The sequence below is a fragment of the Mycteria americana genome, chromosome 1 (assembly GCF_035582795.1).
Source record: "Mycteria americana isolate JAX WOST 10 ecotype Jacksonville Zoo and Gardens chromosome 1, USCA_MyAme_1.0, whole genome shotgun sequence".
Classification (NCBI taxonomy): domain Eukaryota; kingdom Metazoa; phylum Chordata; class Aves; order Ciconiiformes; family Ciconiidae; genus Mycteria; species Mycteria americana.
In genome coordinates this window covers 32,930,227-32,947,300 of record NC_134365.1, presented here as the reverse complement: position 1 = coordinate 32,947,300, position 17,074 = coordinate 32,930,227, and the positions used below count along the sequence as shown (strand labels likewise).

Below are 17,074 nucleotides of genomic sequence, written 5' to 3'. Positions count from 1 at the left end.
TCACTTCAATTTTCAAAGCATTTGGAAAGCATGATGCTGTACACGCTTCTGACTACTCCTATTCACAAGTTGTAAGGAGGAGTGTTCTCCCGTTCAACACACTACTGCATTTCACAGGTCCTTAAAAATTAGGTTATTAATTTTTTAAGTGATGCCATGAATAATGACTTCATTTTGAGCATTTCTGCACTGGCACACACTAATGGCTTTTTTCACTCAGCCTCCAATTATAGAGAACAGTGATTAGCTACTTCTTACAAATATAATTAGCTGATTAAGAAAAAGGGCTGAAGAGATCAAAGCTCTTTGAGCATATATCCTTGGATTGCAACAATCAATTCAGTGACTTAAGAGGATAAAACACCACATTCACACAACATATGTAAGCTGTCATCTCCTCTAACTGTGAAGTTGTCTCAACCACAATAAAGAACAACCTTCATGAAAGGCTGAAGAAGGCTCTTTTCACTTTCTGAAAATGCCCAGAGCTTCTGGGGTGCCAGCAGCGTGTGCTATGGGAGGCAGGGCTTCCTCACATATCCTTCAGTTCTAAGCAACAAACTCAGTGTGGTCTCAGACTTTATCAGAGCTTTCCATAGCTGGGCTTACCATCAATTATTCCCACTAGTCTTCATCATATGAGCCTCAAAGGGTTAGCTCCCCCTGATCCATCCTGAAGCGCTCCCTGAAGCTTCTGACTTTTTCTATTTACTACATAGTTGACAAGGTTAAGGAAAGTTATCAGAAAATGCCTTTCCTCCTCTCAAACCTTCGGGAGTTCACCAGGTTAGGGTACCTCAGCTCCATACTGACCATCAAGTCCACCATATTTATATGACAGAGTTGGTGCAAGACCAAGGCAATGATACACAATCACACCTACAGCCCAACTGTCATGGAGATTCAGCTTGTCAATGGAAGAGAAAGCACTTTCTTCAGGGCTGACCCAAGATCATGCCCAGAGCAAAGACCAAAGAGGAAGGGTCTTCATCACAAAACCTTGCCACCTTCAGCAACAAATATAAAGATACATTTTCTATGACCTTGTCTTCCCTAACATAAACAGACACAAACATGTAAATATGTGCGTATGCAATTATTTGAAAAATTCCTAAACAAAACACTCCCCTGCACATGCCCCTCTCTTCCTGGGAAGGGGATGAAAGTGGCAGCATTTGACAGATGTTAGTCAAGTTGTTTAATGCATTCCTGAAAGTGCTTATGAACACCTCTAAAACCTCATATAAACAAAAATTTCCTCCAAACCTACTACCTCAGCTGTATATAAAACTGCATTGCTCCTGCTGCTGGGTGAGATGGAAGTGTGCTAAAGTTCCATTGTTTTGCAAGGTTTACCTTAAAGCTTAAAAAAAAATCATGGGAAGGAAGAGAAAGATGACATGCAGCAAAGACAAGCTCAAACAGGGCATCTAGGAAGATGCTGAGTTTCAACTTGCCAAGTTTCTGACACGTTATCCCTCAGGGGTGAGATTAGACACTTTATGAAGAAGATGGGTGTGATCAGGCCTTCACACGGTGCCTAGGGATCTGTGGTGCATGGTAGCAACACCGTTTATGGGATTTTGCAGGTTCTTATGTTAGTCAGCTCTTCCACAGGTTAACCAGAATCTTTCCTACTTAACAGCACCGCTGACTTGCCAATTTGGCTACTGCCCCACTCTGCAGACACAGTACAGTTATCATAGTTCTGCTCCAGTACTGTTCCACCTTATTTCCCTATCAGATTTCATAGCAGTGTGAAGAGATGATCCTATTCCACAATTCAGTTACCCCTACTCCTACATCCTGTCCATTTCTCCCACACTGCCTATTTATGGGCAAGCACTGGAAAACACTCCTGTGGAAGCATGAGGTTGGTGCTTTGTACTCTTTAATTGTAAAGCTCAGTTTCCCCTGGTTTTCTTCTTCTTTGCATACTCTCCTTCACTCTTCCCCTTCTGCTCCTACAGTGATCCAGATGCTGTAGAGATCCACCACAGTCAGAGCAAAACAGAAATATCCTGTTGGAGACAGGGGGTTATGCACACTCATGTGCACACAAGATCCCGAAGCCTCTTCTATCATGCCTAACGTAAGTCACCTAGACAAAGACCCAACATGGTAGGAGTAGCACAAAAACCCATTGTAAAAGATTATTTTCACCACTTCCACTTAGCTTGCTCTGTTGACTCCTTTCATGCTGGGTTGCATTTCAGAAATACTCCCACACTGCTCCTTCCACCACATCTGCCCTGTGCCCTCTTCCAGCCACCCTAGTATCTCCTTTGCTTACTGGGAGCCCCTTGCAGAGAAGCATCCAAGCACATACAAAGGTGCAGTACAGCAGCTAGCTGCATCTCAAAAGAGCTGTGACTCACACTCTGAAGAGGCTTGCTGAAAAGGACGATACTGCCTTATCTCTTGAATATACCAATTCTGCAAATACACTAGTTGGAGAGTTCATCTGGTGGTCATATTCCAACCACATGTTTGGCATTTCCACTTTTTTTAGATAAAAGCACTGTAAGCACACATATTTCCCTAACAACAACGTAGCATTATACTTGCACACATGCCTGGCTTGTCTGTGAGAACATGCCCAAATGAACACAGCTGAGAAACCGTCTTACAGGCTTGCACCTCTCTAGAGCTGGGTCCACAGCAAGTTCTCAGCAGATAGAAACTTCTCAGGTTATACCACAGATAAAAAATATCACCTCTTAAAAGCCAAGGCATTTTAAATTTTTCCATTATGCTGCTTTACACAAGTATCAAAATAATATTTTGCCTGTTTATGAACGTAAGACTCCATTCAATCAACTGATGGATCAAATACCAAATTTCTGATCACAAAAGATTAAGTCATTATTCAGTATTACCCTATTAACACCGCATTCTCCACTTCTTCAATATAATTTTGTTTCATTTCTCCCTTTTCTTTAGGATAGAAAGTATTTTGTGAAGTCTTATTAAGATTTGCAAGAAAACATTATATATGGAAGTGTTTTATTTCAGTAGCCCATTCTCTAATATATTTCACCACAACAAAATACAGAAATTGTAGGTCACATATAAACAAAAGTTTCATGTTCTCTTTTTAAAACATATACAGTAAATTGCTGGAATTTTAAGTGTTTTCTAGAAGGAACATAACCTGTTCCCCTAAACATAACATTTGCATTTTAGTTCAGTGAATAGAGAGCAATGCAGACACCTCTAAAGACCTACGGCAAGTCCAGTCAAATTTAGGCTACTGATATTTGGGAACTTAGACAATAAAGTACAAAATTCAGGCATTCCAGGATGCCCACAGTGAGGTGTCAGCTTCCTGCACAGACAGTACATTGAACACTAAGTTAATCCACCTACATGAGATCCAGCCTGCATTGTCTTCTGAGAGTGGGCATCAGAGCAGTAACCACATTTTAGATAACATAGAAGCTAGAACAAAGACCAGGAGGAGGAAAACCCCAGCTACTGCTATTTATTCAGTCAGGGAACCCCATCTTTCATATCTAGGAACGCGTCCTAGCTAGAGGATATCCTGGTTAACAGCATTGCTACCTCCCCTCTCAAAGTCAAGACACTATGAAGTCAGAAATGCAAGTATCATTCAAGAAAGCGTCACGTAAGACAGAAAACTGTGCAAGAAAGAGGGAAACTCTCATGTATTGGCACAAGCACTTACCTACAGAAGGGCAGGACCAGTGTTCCAGATACAGCTCCCTGGAACAGCATCTATTTCACAGCAGATTATCGCTGGATAATCCTGACTCTCAAATGCCTGCTGGCACCTAGCTCTGCTTGAAGAGGATGGGTGGAGGCTGGTCTCACACAGGCTAGCCTCTGCCCTAGTAATGAGGGCAATTACCTGGATAGGTAAGCTCAATCCTTTGCAGGCAGGGCAGAGCCCGCAACCCAGATCTCTCACTTCTCGGAGAAGCACTCCAAGACTTTCTGTTAAGTAAAAAAGTCAGCAGGGGCAGTAGTTCCTATTCAAATGAAGTTATGTACAGACCTGATCACACCTGACTTTTTTAAAGTTTCTTCAGACAGATGAAAGAATTGAGGTGTCCAAAACAGGCAAGGGAGAGGTGAAAAGAGGCTACAGGTATTTCTAAGCCCGTGGTATAACTAATCTATTATGCCAGGGATCTTTCAGACTAATTAGGGGTTATCTAATGAATGCAGGTGCCAGACCTGGTTACCTGCAACATACATTATGAATTTGTTAAGGATTTAAGAGAGCTTAATATTCCTTAGGCTACTTCGGGCACATTTAGATACACTGAAATCCACACTGCTAAAATTAGCTATATAAAAGTTTCCTCAGCTACCACCCAGATCTTACTGGCCACATCATGTGCAGCTTTGGTTCAAAGCCATCCCAAATCTACTAGCTCTGATCCCAGCAAGACAGTTTTTAAGCTCACTATTTCTACAGACATAATCTGACAGTGGAGATTCTTAGCCAAATAAACATGACTAGTATCAAAGATTTTGCTTGAGCAACATAGTGAGTGTAATGACAGAAACACGAAGAAGATAAAACATCACAAGGCTGACACACAGCACAGTCAGCAGTCTGGCAATAGTTAAAAAAGTTTCTGTGTAAGCGCTTTGCAGATGTAAGTTACTTCTGCCAGGATAAGCCTCAAGACTTCATCTTTATTGAAACTGGCTTTGCTGACGTGCACTTGAAAGTCATTGTGTGTGTACTCTCCAAAAAAGTGAAAAGAACAAAGGGAAACACAGAATAAGGGATGAAGTCTTATTTATTATATACTTACGGAACTCAGGCTGCATAAACAAAATACATAATTATGATACACATGCATCCATCTCATTTTTCAAAAAGACTTAAAGATCCCAGACTAAAAACGTTTTTCTTTCCCCTCTGCTCCATCATGCCTGCTTCTTGGTCATCAAATTAATGAGAATCAAATGACTAAAATGCAAAAGGGCCAATATTCTCATTTCACTTGAGAGTAAAAGAACAGAAGCCTTTGCTTTGCAGTGCAAGGAACAGAAAAACACTTGAGCCTTCCAGACAATGATGTGCTTACAACTCCTTATATGAATATTTTGGTCTTCAGCCTAAGCCCCTTTTACTTGCACAGAAGGTTTTGCACTGCTGTTTTGTTATTTGGCAAACCTACTACAGAAGGTTCAGCCGTGACTATAGGGCTTTGTCTCCTAGGCAATATGAATTAACAGTAGCTCTTTTTCCTCAAATTGATGAAATACTGCTCTTTAAAAAAAAAATAATTCAGGAATTCCATCTGGATTGCAAACTCTGTCCTGGTCATGTATTTTATGTAGAACACTGAAGTGAAAAGATAAAATCAGCATATCCCACTTCAGTGATACAATGGTATTTCGCAAGATATTGTGACTTACAGAATGAAAGAGGCCTTGAGAAAATCAGTCACTGTTTTTTTCTAAAGTCGGGCTTAAAACCAGAGGAGATGACATACCAATATTTGTAAAATTTAGTATTCTATAAAGAAAAACCAACCCAAAACAAGTATAAAGAACTAGTTCTGAATGGCTTGTTAACTATGCATTAACTAGTGTACTTGGAGCTTTGGCCAATGTGGTGCCATTCTTATGTGAAGTTAAACTGACTGCAAACTGAGAGAGTAAAATTTTCCTCCAAACAGAAAGAGCCAGTTCCAGTGTTACTGCTCAGAACTATAAATATGTATACAAAAAGCAGCAGGTAAAACACTTCTGTGTATCAGCAACATTGCCAAGGATCATAGCTGTTTTATACTGCCTTGAGGAGGCTATTAGCAAAGCTGGGCAGTGAACTTACTCAGTAGGAAAGATTTGCATGAAGTGAGGGGGAGATGAAATGATGCATAGCTGTATAACTGTGATCCATTCTCTCCCAGCAGCAACCAGAATTCTTTTAACCAGCACTAACAGACAGTCCTGTGCATGGCTTGCTGCTTCTCTCCTCCTCTTGGGATTCACAGGGAGGGTGGAAAGGAAGACAGAGATCCAAAAGTTAGAGGTCTGGTGGCTTTATACCACTGCTCATATCCAAGGCTTTCATGTTGGGACTCACAGATATCAATGCTGCATCTCGGTTTATGAGATGCTTTTTATAGCACGTGAACAGTGTTTAGTCCAGGAACACATGCTGCACTGTGTTAATTTAGGGAGCTAGATTTTTGGATAAAGACTTTTGAGAGCAGCAGAAGACCGTGACATCTGGAGGAACCTGCTACACAGAAGTAATTCAGGAGGAAGAGTTTCTCCTTGATGAACAAATAATGATAATTTTTGGCTTGTAGTAAGATTCCTGAAAGTACACATCGCCAGAGTGCTGCTTGTGCACGTCACTGTCCCAGGCCAGCTTTACACTTCATAAACAAGTCTTTTCTCACAGAGGAGTTAACCTTGAATAAAGAGGGTAAAGCTGTGCCTGAAATCTTCTGTTCCTCAGCAGAACAGTGAAAATGACCAGTGAGGGTCCTGTGACAGTACCTTGTGCAAAGCGCAGCCCCCTGACACAGGGTACCTGGGGCTGTCGCCCTTCACCTCTCCCTGTCACCCTCACCCTCCACCACCCTGCCAGCTCACAGGCACAGGCGTCTGTTCCAGTTTTCAGGTCCTCAAGCACAAAATATGCTCACCTGAGAGTAAAGCCCACACAAACACCAACATTTTTCAGATTAAAGAGTCAAAGAGGCTCTATTGCCCATATTCTGGGCGCAGAATATGCACAGAATATGCCAGATCTCAAAAACCTCCAAGAAGTCGTCATTTGTGTGGCATTTTTACACTTAGAATAAATACCTTAATAAAGAAATCTGATTTCTCCCCTTGGCAATCTTTCAAAGCAAGGTTGCTGCCATAGATAATGACGTATACAAAGTAAAAGGCAGCAATACTTATGTCTGCCAGCCTTGGCTCACAATTCCAGCTGCCAATGCCATAGGACTGTGAAATCCATTTGCCGCACTAGGTTACCCACAAGATGGTCATCTGAAATGTGCACAACTCACTGTCGTCAACCACATGCAGTTAACATTTGTTAAACATCTGATAAAGCACTGAAACAAATTACCTTCTTTATTTAGCAACACGCCTTGAGAACAGATTTTCTCCTGATTTAATGGGATAGTTTTGTCCATTATCCCATTAGCTACGCATTGCTAGAAACACCCTGGGCATCCCATTGCCAAACAAGTGACTGAGGCTATTAAAGGCTCTCCGAACAACATTGGTTCCTTCTGCTCTTGATTACTGAAAAATGGTCTCATAAAATATCACCCATTAGATCAGATCACCAAGTGAGTGAAGAGCAAGCAATAGTAATAAGTCCCACTTCCTATCAACTTTTCACTAGAACTCATATTCTGTGTATCTGCCAACATCTTTGAAACAGTTACACCATCCGACTTACTTCCTCACAGCAGAAGCTTTCATATTGATCTTTCACAACAAACCGCAGCAGTGCTGGCAGGGCATCCTGGTGCAAGAAGACATTGATAGCTATGTACAAGCAAGGAAAAATTCAACTTTTGGATTCCAGCTGCTTCCTAGATCTAGCATGGAGCAATAATTACTCATTTGCATTTCATTTAGAAAGTCTTAATGTTACCATTTCTCTTCCTCTTTTTATTTTAGTCTAACAAATTTTGAAACACTGAAACTTTTAGTAGAATATTTGGCCTAACCCTGAACATTTTTAAACGTTTGCCCGAATACAAAAAATTATACACAAAGCTGTTGTATATTAATATGGTGAAAATAGTGCTCCATTCAGAGCTGTATGAATACTTACGCTAGATTGGATTTATAGTTTCACATAGAACTGAAATCTGTATGTTCTCACTAGCAATTTAAATATCAGTATGATTTTATATCAGAATTTTTCAACAAATAAAAATCAAGCTTCAATTACAGTGACATTTTGAGGAATGACCTCACGTTTAATAAATGCTGGTTTGTGACTTTATTCTTCCTTCCTCCAAAACCACTCCATTTTGTCTTAAAAATCAAGGCACTATAAAAGAACAATAAAATAAAGCAGGAAGTGTTGAGCAATTGCATAAAACTACATAGCTGGTCAGTCTGTAGAAAATACAACGTGGTAAGGAAATAGTAATGTCAGAAGGAAACATTTTTTCAGCATAGGGCTGCTGTTACAAAAAAATTGGATGCGAAAGCTTTTTGTATATCTTGGGGAGATAAGAGTTATATTGCAAGTTCAGTTCTGCTCAGCCAACTTGGTTTCTACTAGAGATGCATGTATCTGCCAGCTAAGAGCATAAGCTTTATTTTTCCAAGAAAATATATTAATTTGGTTTCACACACTGCTCTAGGCTCCCAACATTAAGAGCAATGCCAGCATTCAAACATTCTTGGCTTATGTTTCTAGTCCTTAACAGCGATATAAAGCAAGAAGCCAGCAGCAGCACTCTGCATTTGTCTCCCAATCCACTTGTTTCGTGTGTCTTTGTACAAAACCCCATCCAACTGGCAAGTTCACGCCATGCTTCTGAGCCTCCCCTAAACCCAAGGCTGGAGTGATGTATCCTAAACAAACCCAGCAGCTACTGGTACATGCTGTCATTCAGAGAGTTGTATTAGAGCTGCGATGTGAAATGCCGTTTTGACAGCACTCTAAGGAGTCTATTTCAGCGACTGTTTGAAACTGGTCCTTCGAGACCTCTTAGAGGGCTAATTATGGTTACACACGTAGGCTAGGCAGCAATCTATTCTTCAGACTGAGTTACTGGTATATTTTTAAATTATAGTTATTTTATGGGGAAAAACTGCATACAACGCAGGAATAAACTTTAAAACTTCCATGCTAGCATATTACATGACTGGGAAAGAGCTGTATTGGTGCTGGTGAGAACAACAAATGATCCACTTCTGATCATATAGCATAAAGTACTTTCTCTAATTGCTTAAGAAGGTTCAGAGCACTGCTTACCAGCACAGCTTCTCTACAGTGTCCCAGAGTCACAACAGTAATACCCACTACACATGGCAAAATAAATTTCACTAAACCTGTGAATTTCCATAGTCATTTGCCTTCTTTCTCAAGTTAATAAAAAGAAATACAAAATGCCTCTCTTGCTTGCTATTTCAGTGTCTACACCTTTGCCTTGCTTAAATCAGGTTAATCCCAAGGCCAATACATTTATTAGTTGTTGGAAAAATCCATCGTGCGTCTTCGTATCTGAGAAATGTTTGAGCAGTTCAGTGTGCAAGAATCATGTTTAGACACAGCAAAAGAGGAAAATTACAATGTAATTAGTGTAAAAAACATCAAATCCTTGATTAATCTGATAATATAACAGACTAATCCAGTGGTGTTTTTTTTTTTCTTACCTCAATAATCTTGTCATGAATTTGCAGGCCTTCTGCTTTGTCTGCAGGTCCATTTTCCAAAATCTTTGACACATAAATTCCCTCAGCAGATTCCTCCTGATTGTTCTGTACCAGGTGATAGGGAAGTTGCAAAAAGGGCCACATTAATACGAGAAATGAGATGGTACTAAAATCAGCAGCAATGAAAATGCAAATCCACCTGAAATATGCAGCTCACTTTTCTAGCTAAGAATGAAGCTCCTTGGGATTTTTTTTTTTAAACTTGCTTAACGCAAACTAGTCATTAATCAAAAGGACAGAATTAATGAACCATTCCAGCATTTTTTATAAGATTATCCATTTACTTCTGGTTATTTTAGACTAAATGAGACACAGGGTGCAATGGTAGTCAGATCCCAGCTAAGATATTTAAAGCAGACCTCAACCTTCACAGCAGATAGTGACTAGTACATAAATGCACAGAGGACGATACTCATAAAAATGGATGCACAAGTGTTTCTCTCAGGATGGAAAGGGCTCCTGCAGTACTGCTGCTTGCAAACTTTTTTCCTGCACTTGAAAATAAAGCTCCAAGGAACAAAGTGACATTAGTTAGCTGGCATGTAACAGTGATAGGATTTGGTTGGAATTGGTTAACCTCATAAATCCTGTTCACATGGGAGATTGAGAACTTGCTCAACTGTGAAATCCACACAGATCAGCTGTGGACAAAAACAGAACCCACTTCCAGCGGATCTCTACACATTGCTAAGTACAACTCAAATGAAGGTCAAACTTAAAGCAGATAAGTTATCTACAACAGCTGGAATGATATACCTGATGTTGTTGCACATGCTAAAATTACTTCATTTCATTATGTGATAGTTTAAAATCATTATTAATAAAAAAATAATGCCAAGCAGACACTGCCTACTTAAAGTATTTTTAAGAGTTCATACAAATAATAACCTAGATAGCAATAACTGAAGGAATCTTTTTCCAGATGATTTATGCTTTGGATAGCAGTTTATACGATTTTTACTTTCCTTCTGTGGCTGGTGAATCCCTGACCAACAGCATGATTCATATGCGTACAGGTTTCTAGGTCTAGGTCCTATACACTCATGGGGAAATGTTTTAATAATTTTTTCCTGTTAAGAAAATGATAAAGGCATAACAAAAAATGGAGCCACTGTAAAACATGCTGTGCAGTGTGTGGCAACTGGCCCATGGAGATTCAATCCAAGTAGATTTCAAGTGAACAAATAATTGTTCAACACGATGTTAGTCAGACTATGATTTCACAAACTCCCTAGTTTTTGTCCTTTGCCACAGAGACTCATAGGTGTCTGGTAAGAAGCAAAAGGGAAACTTATTTACAGTTCCAGCAATATTTTGAAATTATGAACAGACCTCCACTGAGTTCCCATGTAAGCAGTGAGAAATGAAACTCTGATAAAAGAAGCATAATAGTCATTAACCAAAATGCACGAAGGGCAAGGTTTAGTTTTTTCTTAAGAAAACAAAAGGCTAGAGTACAGTACCTTCGCCCACATAAAACTGTATTTTTTTCCATAAGAAATTTCGCTGGCTTTTTCAAGAGCAATGTATGACCCGGTAAGAAAAAGCATATTTCAGTCTGGCTTGTGGTCCCCATAGGCAGCACGTGCTGGTATCCACCAGCCCTGACACGAAAACGCAGCACGCAGCATACCGAGCTCTGGCACCTTGTCACACAGCCCATGGGCTGCGCGGCAGGGGCTGGAGGGGAGCTACGGAGATGATGGGTTTACCCGACCCTTAGCTGAGTCTGTGGGTGACTGCAGGAGCCCCAAGTCATGCCCACAGCACACACTTCCCTCCAGCACGGCTTTGCCACGGTGTCCTCGGGGGGCACAGCTTCCACAGCTTGCTCTGCAGGACAGTCCTCCCAGCCAGCCAGAGCTGGGGCCCAAGACAAAAGTGGGGATCAAAGCAGCCTCGCTCCATTAGAATAATGAATCACCTCCCAGAAACACACACTTATGTGAAATAAATCCTTTCTTTCCTGACAAAATAAAAGCTTGTGGTGAGTCGTTCCTTTCCTCTGCTCCTCCCCTCCAGGTAGAAGGTGAATGGTGGGGAAGCCTATCGTGGACTTAAATGACACACAGCAAAGGGAAAGTATGCATGTACGTTCCCCAAGTCACCAACAGTCACCTGCTTTCCAATGGGAAAAACCTGCATTGTACTTATAAAACACAAATAACGTGTAGTGAAGGAACACATTCCCACATAGGTGACTAATATAATTACACCACTGCTCTGCTCTTCCGCTGCAAGAGCCAACGCTTCACCCAAGGGCGCTTTTTCCCTGAACAACCTGAATGTACAGATTGCCTTCATGCACTCTTTTTGTCTCATTACCAAACAACTCCTGTTCCAGTATTTAAGTTTTTGAGCAGAGTTTTTTATTTTCATTATTTGAGTCAACTCAATCCTTTTTTCCTGTTATTTCCTTTGGCTCCAGATAAGTTGAGCAAGACCTTATGCTGGTATCTGGGAACTGTCAATCAAATGTCTGTGGTATTCACATTTATCACAACGAGAACAAAACAAAACAGAATTTCCGAATTAAACTTCAAAGACTCACAAACCCCTGAGACCCACCTCTGCCTCACAGTTCCACCAACTTCTCCATCTCCAACTATCAGTGTTAATGGAAGACCATGACCATTTCCTTCTCTCCAGTCAGCAGTTCTCTCCATGAACAGTGCCATGAACCTTCATATATTTATCATTTACTCCTTAAACTTCCAGACTATTCATTCAAAAAGCCTAACTGTAATATAAAATAAATTTCCAGTATGCACTGTCAGCATGTCAGTACTTCAGAGAAGTTCAGCTGCCATCCCAAGAAAGCTGAACACCATGCTCCCTTTTCCCTGCAGTTTTGCTACAGCTGTAAATAACAGAAGTCACACTGCAATCCAAACTACAGATTGTCTGGACTTTGTTACTGGTATGCTCAAAATATGGATATAATCAAAGCGCATGTATTTTATCTTATAGCCACCTGTTGTCTCATCCTTCCACTAGAAAATCTAAGAAACTCTTGCTTTGGATTTACAGCACCAACATTTGCTAACTGCTGGTCTTCATATTTACCCACAGCGAAAAGTAATTCTGCAGCACAGGCAGTGAACTTCATAGGCTAATGAGAACAGACTCTTTGACACTGCTAAATATAGCTTTAGAGCTGAACATTGCCAAACTAATATATAGGGTCCCATTCCCCTCCTCAATAATAGCAGGAGGTTACAATTCTCCCACTTAACAAGGACCTGATCAGTGCATAATTATTACCAAGCCTTTTTAATCAACTATTAATTTTCCAGTTTAACACTTTACCCTTCACATGTAATGACAGTCCTGATTAATGCTTTTGGAAGGATGAAGTAAAAAAAAAGCATATTCTTATGCATATTCTAGGGGGGGGGTAGTGATCCTTATGCATATTCTGTGGTTTCCAATGAACTTTCTAAACCTAGACTGATGACACTAGATTGATTTAAGATACAACATCGATGAAAACTCTGTTTCAGTTCACAAAGAAAGACAAATTGAAAGCAGGCATGTGAGAGTAGGACGTGTGCTTAAACTATCTGAGCAACAGAAGCAAATCTTCATCCCTCCTTTAAATGAAAAAAAAGCAAGCTGTTTCCAAAAATTCCAATGGCTTAATCCTGCAACAATGACTCTTATAAGTAGTCCCAGAGATTTCCATTGAACAGTTTGCATGAATACATATTACTCTCATGGGAACTGAGTGCAGATCAGCCTAAAGTTTTAAAGCAAAAACAATGGGAACACCTTTCCTGAAAATGAGAATAATCCAGTTCTCACAAGATTACGTCTTCAAAACAATGACTCCAATTACACCTGATAATATACAGTTCCTCTAGCTACGGAGCTGATTCCATACCTACTGTCATCGAAAGTAACTCTTTTATTATTAACAGTGTATATAGTAACAGAAAGTATGGTCAAAATAACCTACAGTTACTTTTCTTGTTACCTGATTGGGTCGTCCTCCTATAATATTGAATCCCAAAGTATCATTTTCTCGGTGTAGCATGATTGTTAATGGTTTGGGTTCTCCTCCCTAAGAAGCAAGAGGTGAAATATTGTTAAAGAATACAGTCTCAAAAAGAAGATCTTAAGTGAAAGCACTAATGTACAAAAGATTTTTAGCTGGAGAATATGTAAGACAAGGCTTAAAGGAAAATTAGGCTGAAAAGATAATGAAAGACTTTGCACTGGAAAAAAAACAAAGGAAAAGTTACGCGTCACTGAAAAGTAACAGGTAACACATGATTATCTTCAGTGCTGAAAAGAAAAAGTGCAGGCTTTTGGTGGGAGGAATGCTCAGCACCACTGAAAAAAGTCAGAGCTCCAAAAGTCTGGAAGTTTCTAAAAAAAATAAAATCCCTATGTGTGTCAACGCTTCAGACATTAAACATATAGGTTAAAATACACAACATGATAATTTTCAGACCCCAAAGTCATATCAGTACACATTCATAGCAACTTTCAGGGAAGATACACACAGAAAATGCAATCCAGCTCTTCATCCCAGCCTTTCACTTCTCTCCCAAAAAGAAAGAATCCAAAACCATGTCTGTAAAAAAGTAGTTTTTTCTAAACAAGGTTTACAGTATAAAGCAAACATTCAAAACCAGTGATGGAGTCAAAGCTAAAAAAGAAAAAGAGAAAGAAACCTTTTCTTTCAGTGGAACAAGTAAATAATCTTCTGAAAAAAAGAATATGAGCAAAAAAATATTTGGAGGCTGTAGCACAGCAAGTTCGCTTATTTTACCTTGTTCACATATGATAATAGTTACATTTCAGGAGCCATATTCCCCACAAAAAAAAGTTTGTGTTCATCCAGCACTGTTAGGTGTTTGTGTTTGCCAGTCTCTATAAATTAGTTGATTAATATAAATTTGACAACTAAATAAGGTATACCTTTCTAAACACTCAAAATCTAATACGTAACGCTGAAGCCCATATTTTATTAACTGTGACAGCGAAATGTTTTATTGCCGCATGATACATTTGATTTGAATGAAGTACAGTTTTACTTTATCGATAGTTTTTCTTCCAAATGCCTGTTTTATTCATTACCCTGGTCTCATCTGTAAAAGAGATTTGTGAGCGGCAGTGCATACAGCAACACCTACTGGCAGTGCTCGGGAATGGCAGATGCTCCGCTGCTGCCCAGGAGGAGAGATGCCTCCACGCCCATCCCCACACCTCCTTGCCAACTCTTTACTGAAAATCCACATCTCTCTCCTCCCTTCTACAGCCACTGCTTTTCTCGCACACCCCCCACTCCTCAGCTGTCACTGCTGCCCCCCTTCATATGACCTTATCCCATCTGCCAAGAGATGAAGCAGATGCAGGAGCACACCTCCCAGAGCCAGCAACCTAAACCTCATGGATTAGCTAGCCAAAGGAAATCAGAAAAAAAAAAGAAAAAAGAGAGAAAAAGATTAAATATTCAAAGTCTCCAAGCACAAAGCTTCTCAATGCCACGAAGAGCCATGTTTCTACGCATGCAGGTGTCCTGCAAACAACGTCCCCTTTCCCATTTCCCATGCAGCCGTCAGATGCCCAGCACACTACATGGCTTCAGGAGCGAGTTTGGCTGCTCAGACCTTTTCCACTTGGGATCTTGCTTCCCGAAGGTCCAGGAAGATTTGGGTAAAAAGAAAAATTCTTTGCATTGCAACACTCTCCACCACAGCTGCAACCAGCAGTGCCAGAGCCTGCACAGCGATCTTCCAGCCCAGAGCTAACGTTCAAAAAAACCAACCCCCTTACAGTGAGTTAAGCCAGCTCACCAGTACTCTCGGACGGTTTATTCAGCCTAAAGGAAGCAAGTCGCTATCTGAGCAATGTCATCAGACCTGAGAAGAGAGCAAAGCACTGCACCGGTCTCTGCTATCAACAGTGTCATCCGTTACTCCATTGTACCAAACGAGAGAGACTTTGCCATCCTTTCATCACCGTTTCCAAAGTTTACAATAATTTTATGCTCCAGTTTTTTAAGACAGCTTCTCGGCTGCTCAAATAAAAGTTAAAAGGCGGCTCCATGCCCTTCAGCTTCTGCCAGTCCCAGCTGCAGCAAGCTGAGCGGCACCAGCAGCCGGGTCCCTGCGAGGCGGGGAGGCCTGATGCGGCCACCCTGCCCGGAGCAACCGGGACCCGCTTGCCGGCTGCCAGCCGAAGAGCGAAACCCTCTCCCCTCCCGCCCGCTTCCCATCCCCTCCGGCCATGCAAGCGACAAGCCCCGCTCGGCCACCGCCGCTACCAGGCACCGCTGGTCTCGCCACCGCCCGGGTTTTCGGCCACCGAAGGGCTCCGAAACAGGGACCGCCAAGAAGCGTGTCCCCGGCCGGGGCTGGTGGCTCCATCTCCCCGGGGGCGGCGAGGGACGGGCAGAAGCGGCTCGCACCGCCCGGGGGACGCGCGGAGGGGATCGGGCTGGGTCCCGGCGCGGACCTGCGGGTGACCGCTGGCGCCCAGGGGACACCGCTCGCACCGTCACCTCGGCCGGTCGCTCGCAAGTCGTGTAGGGCGGAAGCAGGTCCGGGGAGCGCATCGCTGGAGAGGCCTCCGCGCCCGCGCTCACCTTGCCGGGCTGGCTGCCCGCCAGGTCCCGGGTGATGCTGCTGATGTGGCTCATGTACTGGCCGAACTTCGCCTGGTACCGCCGCGCCGTCAGCTGCACCTCGCTCTGCAGCGCCGAGAGCTGCGCCAGCAGCGACTTCTCCCTCCTGCTCCAGCGCAGGGCCTCCCTCTTCAGCTCGGGACCCGGCTCTGGGCTGCCGCCGCCGCCGCCGCCGCCGCCCCGCAGCGCCCGCAGGCAGCGGTGCCCGCCGCCCGCCCGCGGCCGCGGAGGCGCCCCCGGCTCGGGCCGCCGCGGCTGCCCCGCGGAGCCGCCCCCCGAGCGGCCGGGGGGGAGCCCGCCCCGCGGCTGCGGCTGCGGCTGCGGCTGCGGCTCCGGCTCGGCGGGGCCGGGCGGCGGCGGCGGCCCGTAGCGGCACGCCGCGAGGTGGGCGGGCAGCTCTCGCAGCCGCACGGTGCGGCCGCAGCCCCGCGGGCTGTAGTCGCACTTGACCTCCAGCTTCTGGACGAGGCTGCGCAGGGGCAGGACGGGGCGCAGCTCGGCGGCCGCCAGCGGCTGGCAGCGCAGCGGGCAGCGCCGCCGCCGCGCCGCCCAGGGCAGCAGGCAGCCGGCGCAGAAGACGTGCCCGCACGGCGTGGACAGCGGCTCCTCCAGCACCCGCCCGCACAGCTTGCACTGCAGCTCCGCCGCCACCGGCGCCGCGAAGCGCGACGGGTCGAAGCCCATGGCGCGGCCGGGGACCGCCAAACTTTCGGCGCCGCGGCCCCGGCCCGGCCCCGCCGGCGCTGGAGCCGCTCCCGGCGGGCGGGCGGGCGGGCGGGCGGCGGCGAGGGGCGGGCGGAGGAGCGGGGCCGCGCCGCGGGAGGCGGGCGGCAGCGCCGGGCGGGAGTTCCCAGCGGCTTCCCCCCCCACCTCCCGCATTAACTCCCTCTCCCCGGCGCTACCGCCCCACGCCCAGCCCCGGCACCACCTCCGCCCTCCCGGGGCATCCTCGCTGCGCGGCGGGGCGAGGGGGCGAGACGCGGGGATCCGCCGCCGCCCGCCCTGGCCTGCGCCCGCCGCCCT

General features: G+C 43.9%; 1 protein-coding gene across 1 annotated transcript in view; it reads right to left on the bottom strand.

Annotated features, from left to right (window-relative positions):
* The window catches only part of PDZRN4 (PDZ domain containing ring finger 4), a 254,415-nt gene extending 237,677 nt beyond the window's left edge, over window positions 1–16,738 (bottom strand). Inside the window, exons 1-3 of the mRNA XM_075491599.1 lie at window positions 16,013–16,738; window positions 13,394–13,480; window positions 9,358–9,462 (exon numbers count right to left, since the gene is read on the bottom strand). Coding sequence (XP_075347714.1) covers window positions 9,358–9,462; window positions 13,394–13,480; window positions 16,013–16,735 — 915 coding nt within the window. The 5' untranslated portion in view covers window positions 16,736–16,738. The remainder of the gene's footprint in view (window positions 1–9,357; window positions 9,463–13,393; window positions 13,481–16,012) is intronic.
* Window positions 16,739–17,074: the final 336 nt, after the last annotated feature.